This window comes from Penicillium antarcticum (assembly GCF_028974205.1).
Source record: "Penicillium antarcticum strain IBT 31339 chromosome Unknown utg000006l_segment0_segment0, whole genome shotgun sequence".
Taxonomy (NCBI): domain Eukaryota; kingdom Fungi; phylum Ascomycota; class Eurotiomycetes; order Eurotiales; family Aspergillaceae; genus Penicillium; species Penicillium antarcticum.
In genome coordinates this window covers 615,200-630,344 of record NW_026695304.1, presented here as the reverse complement: position 1 = coordinate 630,344, position 15,145 = coordinate 615,200, and the positions used below count along the sequence as shown (strand labels likewise).

Sequence of the window (15,145 nt, the reverse complement as noted above, 5' to 3'; positions counted from 1 at the left end):
TTGTTGCTCTTATCTACATAATGCAGAGACCCCGCTATAACTACTTAGTCCAACTTCACTGGTTATCTCGCGTTTTGCGGGGTTGATGTCGCAACACTATGTCGCGATCATAAGTGTTTTAGGCCTAACTTGGGCTTCTGAATCGTTGCTATTAAACGATCACTTCTATTCCAGAGTCTGTCTACCTTTGACTGCCCCATCGACCACTTCCTTACAGCTAAGGATATATTGAGATGTTCAATATGTCTGCAACCGAGACGATCACCATTCCCGTCCAGCCTGATATCCAGTATCACCCAGAATACGAGAAATACAAAGAGCGCACTCGTCGCCGCAAGGAGAATGAGACTCTACAGACCACATTACCTGAGGGTTTCCCGCAGCAGCTGGTATCACCCTTAGTATGGGAAGGCAAGGATGTTGAGAAACGCGATGACTGGGTTTATCAGTTGAGCAATAATCAGTTGGATGAAATAGATACTGCTCTGAAAGCCTTCAGCGGTCTGTACCTTGCAAGACGGTTATTATCGGCTTGTTATACGTTTGCTAATTTGACCAGCCCTCGACGTTCCTCTGGGACATATAAACCAGTCAACTTTTCCCCTACCAACCCTTCGACCAACTCTGCGAGAGTTATCCAAGGCAATCCACACTGGCCGAGGCTTCGTCGTTCTCCGAGGCCTGCGCGTTGATCATTACTCCCGCGAAGACAATATAATCATCATCTACACTGGAGTATCATCTCACATTGGAAGTATCCGCGGTCGCCAGCAGGATACCCGACTAGCCAATGGCCGCTCGCCCGTAATATCACACATCAAAGACCTGACCAGTACAACTGAGAGTGAGACGATCGGTGCGCCATCCAACACGGCCGATAAGCAAGTCTTCCACACCGATGCTGGCGATATAATCTCACTACTGTGTCTCAATCGAGCAGCGGAAGGAGGCGAGAGCTACTTGTCTAGTAGCTGGAAGGTGTATAATATCCTAGCTAAGGAGAGACCGGATCTTATTCACACTTTGTCTCAGGACTGGCCAGTTGATGGGTAAGTGCACAGAACGAAAGGTAATAAACCTCGAAAACTAATGTCGTCAGCTTCAACAACCCTTCTAAGCCCTATACCCTCCGCCCTTTGCTGTACCACCAATTAGCAACGGGAAATACACCCGAGCGTGTCCTAATCCAATACGCCCGCAGGTATTTTACTGGTTTCTTGGCTCAGCCCCGGTCAAAGGATATCCCCCCAATCTCAGAGGCTCAAGCCGAGGCACTCGACGCGCTGCACTTCTTGGCGGAAGAGCATAGAGCCTCCCTCGATTTTCAGAAGGGCGATGTTCAATATGTGAATAATCTGAGTATATTCCATGCTCGAAATGGATTTAGGGATGAATCTGGTCAAGAGTCAGTTGGAATCTCTGGTGCATTCCGATGTCGCTTTCACAATACTCACGGACATGATTGTATAGGCGTCATCTATTGAGGCTCTGGCTACGAGATCCCGAAAATGCATGGGAAACACCTCGGCAGCTGCAGCATCGCTGGGATACAGTTTTCAAGGATGTTGCGGAGGACGAGCAGACTTTCCCATCGGAGCCTGCTCTTCGTGAGAATATTGGGTCTTGAACTATAGGCTTGCATGGAATGTCAGTTCAATGATGAATATGCAAGTCTAGACCCTCTATTTACTATCTTCAGCTACGTGCTTATTGGTTGTTTGCTTCTTTGTGATATCTCATGTAGGTCTGAGCCAGCCACGTACTGCTTGGGGGCAAACAATATGCGGAATGACCATTCCGGGCACCGTTCCGCACTTGTACGACTTTCTCTAGTGTGAAGTAGTGATCCAAGTATGTCGAATCAGATCAGAGGTATGAACGGGGAATCCCTCTTGGAGACTAGTGTCTCTGGCCGTATCAAGATCAGCATTCGAAGCTCAGAGCTGAACCACGACGCATATGTGATTGTGACACCTGGTACTCCTAGACCCGCGCAAACATGAACAGCCAAGCCATGCTTGGGCATCCTTGGCACTCTCTCAAGCGGAACCAAAGCTCACTTTAAAAGAAGAAAAAGCGGAATGAAAGCCAGACCGTGCGGGGGAAGATCAGCAATACCCCGGATTTCCCCAGTCGCGGTTCTACACCGGCAATGGAAACGACCAAATGGTACTTAAAAGCTCTCCTTCCGCAGTGTGAAATTCTCAATGTAACCCTCCAGATTGACCACTATCGTATTCACTCGGATCATTAGTAGTCTATCATTTACTACATCCACCATGGATCCCGAAAAGGAATGCGACCATGAAACAGTCGAAGATGTCAAGTCTCAATCTTCAGTCCCGGAGCTCGATCGCTCAGCGGAGAAGCGATTGCTTTGGAAACTTGATATTCACGTTGTCCCTATTCTCATGTTTCTTTTCTTGCTCGCTTTTCTTGATCGGATCAACATTGGGAATGCCCGGCTTCAAGGTTTAGAGAAGGATCTTGGTATGAAGGGTCATGATTATAACATTGCGCTTTTTATTTTCTTTATTCCGTATATTCTTTTTGAAGTTCCCAGCAACCTTGTTCTGAGAAAAGTGCCGCCGTCGTGGTGGTTGAGTGGGATTATGTGCTTGTGGGGTATGAACGGGCAAATCGATGAGACGGATCATGCTGACTTTGACTGATCATAGGCATTGTGACAATCTGCCAAGGGGTCACGGAGAGTTTCGGTGGCCTAGTCGCATGTCGCTTTTTGTTGGGATTGTTTGAAGCAGGATTCATGCCAGGTATGTCGGTTGTGATTTCTCACTTGATCGTCGCTAATGTGATAGGCTGCATTTATCTGATTGCCATGTATTACAAGCGTCATGAATTGCAATGGCGATTGAATGTCTTTTTCAGTGCTAGTATTCTGGCTGGTGCAGTTAGTGGAGTATGTATTCTCCCCCTGAGTCATTGCGATACGTTCAAGCTGAGATATCATTTGTAGCTTCTTGCATATGCCATCGCCCAGATGGATGGTGTGGCCGGGTATAGTGGCTGGCGCTGGATCTTCATAATCGAAGGTCTCGTTACTGTCGTTGCTGCTATCGTTGCCAAGTTCCTGATTGTGGATTGGCCGGAGAAGGCGTCGTTTTTGAATGATCAAGAGCGAGCTCTGCTTCTTCAGAGACTATCGGAAGACCATGGAGAGGCACAGATGAACCGCTTCGACCAGCCAGCAATCAAACGTACATTCTCGGACATCAAGCTTTACCTGGGGTGAGTACTTGCCTACTGCAGAGTCATCACAAACTAACATCAACAGCCCGATCATGTACTTCGGCATCGTGAACACCGGCTACGCCACATCCTTCTTCACACCAACAATCCTCAAACAACTAGGCTGGACATCCGTTCGCGCCCAAGTGATGAGTATCCCAATCTACCTCGTCGCGACAGTAATCGCCCTAGTAACAGCCTTCGCAAGTGACCGGCTCCGCCATCGATTCGCATTTACGTTAACAGGCTGCATAATCGCCACAATCGGGTATGTAATTTTGATCTGCCAAAGGTCAGTGCCCGTTGGTGCCCGATATTTCGCTCTCTACGCCATCACCGGCGGAGGATATATGACGCAGCCGATCTTGATGGGCTGGCTTAGCAACAACATGGCTGGGCATTACAAGCAATCCATTGCGTCGGCTATGCAGATCGGATTTGGTAATTGTGGCGGTCTGGTTGCCAGCAATGTCTTTTTTGATTCTGAGGCTCCTACCTATGCTACTGGGTTTGGAGTAAGTTTGGGCATGGTTTGGATTTGTGGGTTGGCTTGTGTTGTTTTCTTTACTTATTTGCATCGTGAGAATCGGTTGCGTGAGCAAGGGAAGAGGGATCATCGGTATCAGTGGCCGAGGGAGGAGCTGGAGAATCTTGGGGATGATCATCCTAGCTTCCGGTTTACTTATTGAGGGAGACAGCACTGGAGAAGAGTGTTCAGCGTTATAATTGTGTATGGAAGCAGTTCGAAGGACTCCATAGGCATTTACAACAGGGTTCATGAGTCCTTTTACGCCCCCACCTTTATACATGAATGATCTACTTGATCCACCTAATCATTTGAAAATGGGTGAAAAGAGGCAAATTTCAGGCACAAATAATGCATGAAATAGTACACTTCGAGTATTGTGTATAGAAGTGATAATGACTCTACTAGATCACGCTATCTATTCTCACAGAAAGTTTGGGACAGTTTGACTTTTGACTGTGGCGTCGACGAACGAGAGCGATTTGACAGCAACGTGACAGTCGTCCGGCATTCATCCTCCAATTCCATTTGCCCACACATGAGTATTTCCCTGGGACAAAGCTCTCATGTTCACATACTCCGTGGAACAGGTTTATGCCAAGCCCCACCATACTGTAGGATCGGCATCTTCATCCCGACATGACGTAGCAGGCTCTAGAGGAGTCTTTTGATTGACTTCGTATAGCCACATGTGTGAGACTTAAAAAGGATGAGCCCCATCAGTTTAAGCTCATTTGCATTCCAGAAGGAACATCCTTGTCCCATAAGAGGAGGTAGACCGGACGACTAATGCATCTCAAACTTCATGGGCAACACCCTGCTCCAATAAAAAGAAGAGCACGACCCCCGCAGGTCCCGCGGAAATAGTACCAGGAAGATACCCAAGAGCCAATTATTCCTACTTAACTACCGCCTGTCCCTCTCCACCTTTTATCTCCATCACCTCCTTCACCATGGCGAGATCACCCAAGAAAGACTCGCAATCTCTGCCCTCAGAGCCCTGGAAGGTTGACGAACCATTCGGTCCCCCTCCAATTCAACGCTCTGTCTCTGGGGGTATCCAACGCCTCCGAAATACCCTCTCCAAGATATCGCCCTCGGCCCTCGCAGAGAAAGAACTCCTCCGCAAAAAGAACCAATACAAAAGCCCTCTCACCGAACGCAACGTCGACACACTCGTCACCGAACAAGAATGCAACGAAGCCTACAAACCTAGTCACTCACCCGAAATCCAAGTCACCGAATGGCTCGAGCGGGTATCCTGATTGTCGCCAACCGATACATTACATACCATTCTAGCGAGAATGCAAATGAACACGCGAGACTGAACATCAGAATGCAACTTGACTTCGACTGCGACATCAATTTCAACGGTGGGAATGGGAATGAGAATGAGAATGAGAATGCGACAGAACTACTTCGTACTGCGACAAAGATGCGCTAGACTTTTCTCGACGTTTCGATCTGATCACCTCCACACGCATCCCCCGCACCCCCCCAGCCCAATACGATCAGAAAGTTAACCCCTGACGGCTCGGGGCCCAAACCGCAGGGATCTTGGCTGTCTTGGCTTGCCTTATAGGGTAAATCATCGACTTTCCCCCTTGGGTACTTCATTTCGGGTTATGCTTGGCATCAACGTCATGACATGGATGGCGTATGTATGCCGAGACCGGGCTCTGCTGTATTTGTGATATTTGATGTGATGTTCTTTAGAATATATGTATACTGACAGGTGTCAGTTTAATAATATTAATATTATGAGAGATATGATCTGTTCTTTCCTTGAGGGTTTGGGTATTAGGTCTGAGAGAGAGAGGAATCAGTATCAGTGATAACCCGAGTCAGTTTAGATCCTTGGCTTACATCATTGCCTTGACTAATTTGTCTACTTTACAAAGGATTGCGGGGAATAGACGCTAAAATAGGTGTCTGCTTCTAGGTTGAGGTGTTACTGGACTTGCTGTCAAGGTTGCGGATAGCCGGGTAAACTCCCTTGCTTGCGGTGTAGCGTACGATTGGACCTTGTAATTGATACCCTCCAAGGCGTACACGGTGCCGGACTAAAGAAGAACAATATATACATATAAATTTAGAATACATACACATCCGACATGTATACAGCGTGAAATCCGTAATGAAGAGACCCACGAAGTGGATATGGGCGGGGTAGCCTAAGACAATTCCAACATCAAACATCCCCGACACCAAGCCTGTCTACAACAAAAGCAAAATGACCAAGAGGGTAGCTATAATCGGTAAGCTTAACATGCCCCAAAACAATACCATAGCATCCGACTCCATTCCCCGATCCAACCCCATCCCATCGAATCTCACACTAACACCAATATAGGCGCCGGCCCCTCAGGTCTAGTCACAGCCAAAACCCTGCTACAAAATTTCCCAAAAGGAACATATTGCCCGGTAATCTTTGACACCCGACATGAAATAGGCGGTCTGTGGCCTGCTGGCTTTCCAGCTTCGGATGCATCTACATGTACCAAGGATGATGGTGATGGCACGCCTGGGACATTAGACCCGCGCATGCGGACGAATCTTAGTCGGTTTACAGTTGCTTTTTCGGATCTTGCTTGGGGATCTGTTTTCCCAGGGCAGGATTTGCCGTTGTTTCCTCGAGCTAGTCAGGTGGGACGGTATTTGGCTGTTTATGCTGAGCGGTATATTCCGGAGGATGTTTTTCGGTTCGGGTGTCGAGTTACTAGGACGGAGAGGATTCACGATGGTGGGTGTGCGAAGTGGACTGTTCAGTGCGTGAAGGAGAGGTTTGGGATATTTCTTTGTGATGCTTATAGGTTGATGCTGACGAGTTCTATATAGTGCAAATGGAGATCAAAAATCCTCTGATCAAGTCTTTTCAGAAGACTTTGACCACCTTGTTCTTGCTTCGGGCTACTTTGCCCAGCGGTATATCCCTGTCATACCAGGTCTAGAAAAATTCCCCGGACGGATCATCCACAGCTCAACCCTCCACCGCGAGCGAGACAATCTCAAGGATATCACTTCCCAAGGCCAGACCGTGATTATCGGCGGAAGCATGTCAGGCGTCGAAGCTGCATCAGCCATAGCCCTTCATCAATCCTCCACGGCATTATCAAGCGACAAAATACATCCCTCGCCATTCCAAGTTCACCATATCCACTCACGGCCATTCTGGGCTCTTCCAACTTATCTCCCACAGGAGTCCAACGAAACTGCTTCTTTCCTACCCTTGGATCTGGCAATGTACGATCTAGCCCGTCGACCACCCGGTCCGATTGAATACGCACTTGGTCCGATCTCAGAGGAAAAGGCTCTCAAGACTAATGGTTATTTCCAGTCTCTGCTTGGGGGTGATTATGAGAGATATGGTCATATGCACACCGCACAGGGTAGTGGTGAGAAGGTCCAACCGCCGTGGGTTGCTATTGGCAATGACTACGCCGAGTTTGTGCGAGCTGGGGCTATAAAGGCGACCATGGGCCGGGTTATTTCGGTGCAATCGAATAAGGATAAAAAAGTCGCTTCGGTTGCATGCAGGCTTCCAAATGGAGAGTCTGTCATGGTTGAAGATGTGGCGGCGATCGTCATGGCTACTGGATTCATGCCTCATAAATCCCTCGCGTTGTTACCAGATGATGTATTGTCTATTCTGGAATACTCCATAGAAGATCCTTTCTCTCCTTTAATCCTCGATAAAGGTGGTACTGTCCGCTTCGAAATGCCAGATCTTGGGTTTGTCGGATTCTATCGGGGCCCTTACTGGGGTGTCATGGAGATGCAAGCGAGATATCTTGGGAAATTGTGGTCCGGGCTGGATGAGACTGTTTCTTGCCAAACGAATGATCAGAGGGACGGACTTCGGAGTCTCAGATCTACCGATTTACTCCTTGCTCGTGGTCAGTTTCCTATGGCGGATTATGTCGGGTTGATGGAGTCTTTTGCAGGGGATTTGGAAATTGATCGCTCTGTTTTATCGGGTGAGAGCCGGTCTGGCCCTGTGGTTCCTGCTCGGTATCTTTTTGGCAGGTTCAATCGAGATCAAGACCTAAATATCTCGGACGAAGAGGCTGTGGGGACATTGGATGACTTGCGGAATAGTCTGGTCCATGATCATGATGCGGCACAAAAGGCTGCGGCGTCAGCTATCTTCCGCGCTTTACATGGTTCATGGAAATCCACCAAGAAATCCGCAAGTTCAAGTGCTTCTGAGAGTGAAGGTGTCACCGGCGATCTAACTTTCTATCCACGATACCCAACCAATCCTGTTTACGACAGAGAATATCTCTGCGAGGATACCCCGATTGGACAATCACCCTCGCAAGAAAGGAATCGATTCATCCTGCGCTTGGCTGAGACAGCGTCTGATAAAGCTACCTCTCGAATTGAAGTTTGGTCGGTAGACTTGGCAGACCAACTGTCAGCTGGTGTACTTGTCCAAACTTGGGAGTTGGAACCTCTGTGGCGAGAATGGAGAGAGGAAGATGTTGTGACGGGGGAGTATGTGATATCTGCCAAGAGTCTTGAATCGAGTTCTGGAACTAGGTTTTTGTATACCTTCCATTTCAAGGGGGTCTCGATATCATCTTGGGATTACTTTGAGTTAGAAAATGGCGTGGAGGAAGGTGATAAATTCATGTCCCGGGTTGTGTATGAAAGGTCTGCATAACTTATGATATTTTGGTACATTGGGTTTCGGCCCGTGTAGACACAGATTTTGCAGCAGTGCGGACGGAGATTGCCAACGAGTTAGAATTAGTAGAATATTAGTGGAATCTTAGCATTCAACGTCAGTCCTCAGTCTAGATTATTCTTCATAAAACTCGACTAGTCCGCATCATTGACTTGATTACTATCTTTCTACAATCTATCGCCGGATGATATATTACTCAGTATTTATAATGATGAGAGATGAAGCCGACAACGGACATCTAGTAGGGTCCACGCCGAGGCCGAGAGATCCATGGCCTCGGATTGGGCCTGGATCTAGACCGACACCGGATGTAACAGTCGCTCCCGAGGAAAAGCATACAACAACAATCTAAGCGAACTCCTTCTAGATCCATAATATCTTCAAATGCATAATCTTCATGTAGCCGAGATCCCGAGTTCCGTAGCACCTAACATAAACAGGCCTTCATGCAGCTAGGCCCTACATCCCCCAAGTGACGATCTGCAATCTGACAAACCCCCCGAGTAGCTCTCAACAAAACAGCCACCTGCAAAAAGGCAAAAGTCAAGTGAAGAAAAAAAAAAAAAAGGCGGACAGTCCTCGGCTTCGCCCGAGGTGGCGGGAACCCGGGGTCTCCGGGTCCCAAACCATGGGTCACCACACCGGAATAGGAGTATAATTGACAGTTTTCAGTCAGACTCGGTTTGGCTCAGGTGGCCAAGGATCCAACCTCCAGCCAGTCAAGGTCCTCAACTTACTCAGGTTCGGTCTGGGGTAGGACATAGATCGGATCTGGCTCAGAACTCTGCTTCGGCCGAAACTATATTTGCGATTTCCCGAACGGCTGTGGCTGAAGGATTCTGCATAGTGCCTGCATGTATATAAGAGCTATTAGATATCTTTGCAGCTGATGCGATATCGATATTGTGATTCAGACTAGATGGTTTGAGTTAGGGTTAAGGCCGTTGCATCTCCGACCATTACATATCCATCTACTCGCCACAACTACTTCCTTCGTCAACAACTCCAAACAACTACATTTCTACTTTTTTACTTTGGTCGGACATACATGAGGCTCAATGTCTCGATCACAAACCAAAGAACAGCCAACACCCCTCGACCCAACATCCGAATGGCGCGCCTGGCAAGCCCTCAGCATAATGTACACAGTCCTGCTCAACCGCCAAATCCAACGCCGCTGGCTCCTCGAACAACAATGCATGGCTGATAGACCAATCTCACAACGCTTCCGACCTGTTCTATTCCTAGAACCTGTCCCAACCCTCCACAAGCCGGTGCCTGCCACCGTCCCCTCATCAACCAATACCAGATGCAAATGCCAAACAAACCAAGCGTACAACCCGCACAACCCCCAAACAATGTCCACCCTCCGCAAAAAAGTCCACCTTCTCCGCGCACGCGTGGAAAAGGGAAAAGAACTAGCCTCTGAAATCGAGCGCCGCATGATCCAGACAAATCCTCGTACCCGGTATCCCACGCATTTCTGCTATACGTGCGTTGGAGACGGTGAGGATGTGGATGTTCTCTTGACGAAGTGCGGGCATCGGGTTTGTAGGACTTGTCTTGAGTTTGGGGTTGAGGATGGGGTTTATGAGTGTTCTATTTGTTTTTTGCCTGCTGAGTTTGTGGCACGCAGCCCGCTTGGTTCGTTGAGGTCTTGTTCGGAGGAGGTTTCGGCTACTGTTTCTAATGGGGCTTCTAGGAGTTTGGGGAGTGCCAGTGAGGTGGTTTCTTCGAGCTCTTCTTCTTTTGGAGTTAATGGTAGTAATGCTGGTGGGAAACATAAGAAGGGTGGGCATAATGTGAGGTTTTCTTGTCCGACTGTGTAATCGAGGTAATTGGTTGGGAATGTTGATCTGCTTTATTATTCATTTGCAAACATTTGCATTGCTATTGGGTTATGGTGTTCTATTCTGGTTACTGCATTGCATGTCATATCACATCTGATCTATCAAACTACGAGCTAGCGACATCCACCATTTCTATCATTCATCAAAACTCCACAATTACTCAGAACTGCGAACAGCCGAAACCAAAAAGCTGAATTATGTGCATAGGACCATCCAATCTATAACCAAAAATCAAGTCCATCTAGGTACTGTAGGATGGCCATCGACCAGTCCAGTCCAGTCCAGTTCCATCCAGTCCATCTAACGTCAACCTGAAAAAAAAAAAAAAAAGAAACATAAAAATGAGACGACCCTGCAACCCTTGATACTAGTAAAAGGGCTAGCAAAAATGATAAGTCACAATCTAGACAAACCCTCTAATTGCCAGAACCAGAAGACAACAAGTGGACAGTGTAGAGTGTCAACTCCAGAGAATCGAATCGAATCGAATCCAAAAATCGGGAATGCATCATGAGCCATAACTGATAAACCCGTATTATCACAACGGGAACGCCTTTTTCGCACTAAAAGAGGACATGAGAAGAGATCAAAACGTGGCTGACGATGTGTCGCTGGGGGTAATTGGAGTTGGGGGCATTATACAAGTGGGGGTAGGGTATTATGGAACCACACGCAACTTGGGGTATGAAAGGCGAGATGAGATGTGATCATAATCTGAATCATCGGTCCTCAGCGTGCTCCCCGTCATCAATGATCATATTTACTTGTTTGACAGGGTGCAATAGCATAGGGGGGAGACACATCCGTCCCTCGCCTGCGAGCTCCTGTTGCTCTCCGCCATCGTTGTCAACACGCAGTCCAAGCCAGCGGCGCCAGAGGTTTGGTGAGAATCCGGCCGAGTAGAACCATGTTGTGCCGCGGAAGTTGTGTTCGCGGTCGCCGAAGATGGAAGTGCGGGCACCGCCTGAGGCACCGTTCCGGCCGGCGTTGAACACGGACTCGAGGTAGCGTGTTGGCCAACGTCGGTCGACGTACACAGCGTGTGGGACAAAGACGGCCTTGAAGCCGTGGTGGAGGGCTGTTGTGGCGGGCCACATTTCTGAGAACATGCTGTGGCGTTTCAGAGAGCATTCGCGGTGCATGGTAGTGAGAAGCTTGCGGGAGATACGCGAGGCGGTGATGATCGCCGTGCGACGGGGTGGCATGCCCTTTTCGCGGTTGTAACCCGTTACATCATCGCGCAGGATCCAAGTTGTGCCTTCAGGATCATACAAGGGGTTGAAGACGACCAAGTCAGCGTCTTCGCCAACGCCCCATTGGTACTGATCCTTGTCCATGCTGGTGGGTGGGATGCCCTCGCCTTCGACTTCGAAAATGTCCCGTTCGTCGGGACGTTCGGGGCCCCAGATTGATCGGTCGCCTGATTGATGGAGCGGGCTGCCCTTGTCGTTTCCTTCTTTCATGGCACTCCACATGTTGTTCTTGGAGTTGGTGCCAATTTCAGTTTGAACACGGACCATTTGGCGGAAGTCTTCCCATGAGCCGTGTACGGAGGGGACGTAGAAGCGGGCATTGCGTTCCCAAAGACCCTTGCGAGGCTGCTTCTTAGCCCAGTCGCCGACCTTGTCGAAGAGGTGGTACCAGTGGCCAGTGTAGCGAGCGTCCATCTCCCAGTTCCAGAAATAATCGTACTCTGGGTGTTGGAAGGCGAAATATTGCATGGGCATGTATGTACTGCGGTAGACACCGTGGATTGGCAAACCGCGCATGTTGGTTTCTTCCAGACCGGGGTACATGAGGGCCATCTGGGGCTCTGTCCAGAGAGTTCCCAGGCCACGGAACTCCTCGGGCAAGGAGTCACGCAGCACACGCTGGTACGTCTCATCGTCCGACCAGATCTGAAGGTTGGTATCCTTAACATGAACCAGGAAGTGCACAGTATACTCGCCACCAGAGTTGAGCGAGAGCTCCGAGATCACGGAGCGCAGGTACATAATATCCTCAGCGGAGTAATCAAAGTCATGCCAAGTGCGAATAACCACCGCAGTGCGCGGCAACTTCTCGGCCCCAACCTTAGGTGGCTCCTCACGAGAATCCTCCTCAAGCTCGGGAATGTTCACCTTTGGCACGCCCATCGGCATAGAAACGAATCGCTCAAGACGTGGCTCCGGTAGCGCATTGAATCGGTGGCGGTTAGCTGCGTGGCAGCGATTCTGCGCACCAGCCCAATCCACTGGCCGGAAGTCAACTGGGGGAATATCTTCCCATACACGCTCAGCGCCATCACGATGGCCCTCCAACCCGGCTCCAGAACCACCCTTCTTGGCTCCGTATCCAAATCCATAAGGGCCCAGGCGACCAAATCGGTCAAAGCACATGTCGTCTCGAATACCCAACATCGTATTCGAGCCCATGACCGGCACCGGGAAACCTTTTGGAACACCGGGGTAGCTCTGGACAGACGGGACCCGTAGTGTGTTTTCCTTGTCGAGGAAGCATTCCCGCTTCTCGCCGTATTTCTGCAAGTAATCCGGCGATTGGTAGTCAGGGTAAGGGTTGAACACAGAGCTCTGCATGTTAGGACTCAGATCTCTCTTGTTCACCTTGTTGTTGTCGTCTTCCGTTTGCTCATCGCTCAGGTCCGTCCGCAGGACCAGCTCCTCGGAGCCATCGCCAGGGTACTCAGGGACATTGTCCTTGCGAGAAACCAGTGTCGATATCCCACCCACGTATCGAGACAGGAATGGAAAACTCTCCCATTGTGGCGGCTTAGCCGCCACAACCTTAGGCAGTTCCACTGTAACTTGTGACACGGAGCCGGAGAGGGTGAAGCGGAAGAGCGTCAGGATAAAGAGGACGAGCGCACCAAAGAGAGCGAGGCAGAGCCATCGCATGATGCGCTGGGGTACGCGAAAGCCTACGCCTGCTTGGGCGCGGCGGAGACCTGCGCCGGTCAAGACGGGCGGTGGGTACGAGTCTGCGACATTCGAGTCGTCGTCTAGCGATTCGTCGTCGGAGTCATCGCTGGGGTGGTGGTGGTACGTGTGGCGGACGAGTGTTGGCTGCTTTTCGATATCTGTGTCTTGTCGGGCGCTGTAGGGTGATGGTGACTTGTAGGCTGCGGAGTGCCTCCTCGCCTGGACGGTCATGATGCCAGACAGGATGTCAACATTGAAGTGTGGGGTCAGACAAAGTAAATCGCTCAATTAGCTGGGGTCGGTTGTGACAAATATCGAGAGTAAGAACTGGAGGAGCATAAATCAGGGGGTTGTTGAAGGGAAAGGAGGATGCACGCGATGAGGCGTGTGTTGGCGGGCTTGTTGGCGATCGTCGGCCAGGCAATCGGCCTAGTGTGCAACCCGTCCACGATGTCAGTGACGATGTCAGTGACGATGTTAGTGTCCAGTCACGATGTTGGTCGGGACACAATATTCACAGTACCTTAGTATATACTTACTGTTTAACTCTAGGAACAGAACAATGTCAATGTCCGCATGCAGAATGCCAAGAGTTACGCATATAATTGTTTCTAAAAATGGAGAACTAATTTGCCATTGCCTCAATATTCGGTTTACCATACTTGTACAGATCTCTGGACCAAGTAAAACAGAGAGCAATTTTTGGAAAAACAAATGAGGCTAATAGCATAGGAGGAAAAAGGCCATTGAAGAGAACAAGCCAGCAGAACACCCCCTACGAAGAACGTCATGGCCTCGCAAAGAACTCCCCATTGTCATCATCATTTGCAGATTTCAGTCTTCCTCGCTACATCCCCGATTCTCATTCGCATTATAGCTTAATCACGTCCGGACTTGCGGAGCGCATCGGCGAGCCATTCGAGACCCTCGTACAGACCGTCACCAGTGGTAGCGCAAGTAGATTGGATGAACTAAATGGGTTAGCTGTGGCCAGTCAACAAGGGACAATGGACTTACCCAGGAGCGGCGGGTAAGGCTCTGGAGTCCAAGCTGCTGCGTGATCTCGGCGGGGCTCATGGCGTTCTAAAAAGCGGGGAATCAGTCTGATGTATGCCATATGAATCAATCGGGTGTGCTCACGGGCAGATCCTGCTTGTTGGCGAAGACCAAGAGGAGAGCGTCGCGGAGCTCGTCCTCGTTCAACATGCGCTGCAACTCCTCACGGGCCTCGACAATACGATCCCGATCGTTGCTGTCGACCACGAAGATGATACCCTGGGTGTTCTGGAAGTAGTGGCGCCACAGAGGACGGATCTTGTCCTGGCCACCGACATCCCACACGGTGAACTGAATGTTCTTGTATTCGACGGTCTCGACGTTAAATCCTGCACCAGATCAGTTTCCAAGGTCGGAAGTGTATTGGCGAACCCAGCGCGCGGGTTGAGGGGCGGACTGACCGATCGTGGGGATGGTGGTGACGATTTCACCGAGCTTAAGCTTGTAGAGGATGGTAGTCTTACCGGCGGCGTCAAGACCGACCATCAGGATACGCATCTCCTTGCGACCCCATAGTCTGTCAAACAGCCGCGAGAAAGTGATACCCATATTTGTGGTAGGATGTCTGGGGTTGGTCAGATATCAAGGGATATGGTTGAGAGGGAAAAGCGGAGGGGTTGGAAAACGTGTTGTGGACTTGTCGGTCAGAGGGTCAGGGGGGCGGGCACGAGCCACCAAGGCAACTTACCGGCAGAAAATGTATAGGGAAGATATGGAGAGATAGGGGAAGAGTCAAGTGTTAAGAGACTACAGGGAGAAAAGACTAAGGGGGAATTGTGTTTTTTGTTTTACAAAATACGCGGGTGGCTTTGTCACCCAATCTGACTGCCTTGGTGAGCACGTTATAAAGTGAACA

General features: G+C 49.6%; 7 protein-coding genes across 7 annotated transcripts; 5 read left to right on the top strand and 2 right to left on the bottom strand.

Annotated features, from left to right (window-relative positions):
• Window positions 1-242: 242 nt before the first annotated feature.
• N7508_006318 (TauD/TfdA family dioxygenase) lies at window positions 243-1,627 on the top strand (the record flags this gene model as incomplete). Its single annotated transcript, XM_058464384.1, has 4 exons — window positions 243-501; window positions 560-1,049; window positions 1,100-1,405; window positions 1,471-1,627. The coding sequence occupies 4 exons, from the start codon at window positions 243-245 to the stop codon at window positions 1,625-1,627; spliced, it is 1,212 nt and encodes a 403-aa protein (XP_058318237.1).
• A 652-nt stretch (window positions 1,628-2,279) lies between these two features.
• Window positions 2,280-3,938, top strand: N7508_006317 (allantoate permease family MFS transporter; the record flags this gene model as incomplete). The annotated part of the gene is made up of 5 exons (XM_058464383.1): window positions 2,280-2,625; window positions 2,679-2,774; window positions 2,820-2,920; window positions 2,978-3,249; window positions 3,296-3,938. 5 exons carry the CDS (start codon window positions 2,280-2,282, stop codon window positions 3,936-3,938), a joined length of 1,458 nt encoding a protein of 485 aa, XP_058318236.1.
• A 790-nt stretch (window positions 3,939-4,728) lies between these two features.
• Window positions 4,729-5,040, top strand: N7508_006316 (uncharacterized protein; the record flags this gene model as incomplete). The annotated part of the gene is made up of 1 exon (XM_058464382.1): window positions 4,729-5,040. One exon carries the CDS (start codon window positions 4,729-4,731, stop codon window positions 5,038-5,040), a length of 312 nt encoding a protein of 103 aa, XP_058318235.1.
• Window positions 5,041-6,008: 968 nt separating this feature from the next.
• N7508_006315 (uncharacterized protein) lies at window positions 6,009-8,441 on the top strand (the record flags this gene model as incomplete). The annotated part of the gene is made up of 3 exons (XM_058464381.1): window positions 6,009-6,033; window positions 6,129-6,543; window positions 6,614-8,441. 3 exons carry the CDS (start codon window positions 6,009-6,011, stop codon window positions 8,439-8,441), a joined length of 2,268 nt encoding a protein of 755 aa, XP_058318234.1.
• A 1,082-nt stretch (window positions 8,442-9,523) lies between these two features.
• Window positions 9,524-10,294, top strand: N7508_006314 (uncharacterized protein; the record flags this gene model as incomplete). The annotated part of the gene is made up of 1 exon (XM_058464380.1): window positions 9,524-10,294. The coding sequence occupies one exon, from the start codon at window positions 9,524-9,526 to the stop codon at window positions 10,292-10,294; it is 771 nt and encodes a 256-aa protein (XP_058318233.1).
• A 740-nt stretch (window positions 10,295-11,034) lies between these two features.
• On the bottom strand, window positions 11,035-13,464 carry N7508_006313 (DUF3405 domain-containing protein; the record flags this gene model as incomplete). The annotated part of the gene is made up of 1 exon (XM_058464379.1): window positions 11,035-13,464. One exon carries the CDS (start codon window positions 13,462-13,464, stop codon window positions 11,035-11,037), a length of 2,430 nt encoding a protein of 809 aa, XP_058318232.1.
• A 647-nt stretch (window positions 13,465-14,111) lies between these two features.
• Window positions 14,112-14,838, bottom strand: arfA (putative ADP-ribosylation factor; the record flags this gene model as incomplete). The annotated part of the gene is made up of 4 exons (XM_058464378.1): window positions 14,112-14,204; window positions 14,251-14,316; window positions 14,374-14,618; window positions 14,691-14,838. 4 exons carry the CDS (start codon window positions 14,836-14,838, stop codon window positions 14,112-14,114), a joined length of 552 nt encoding a protein of 183 aa, XP_058318231.1.
• Between the last annotated feature and the right edge of the window lie 307 nt (window positions 14,839-15,145).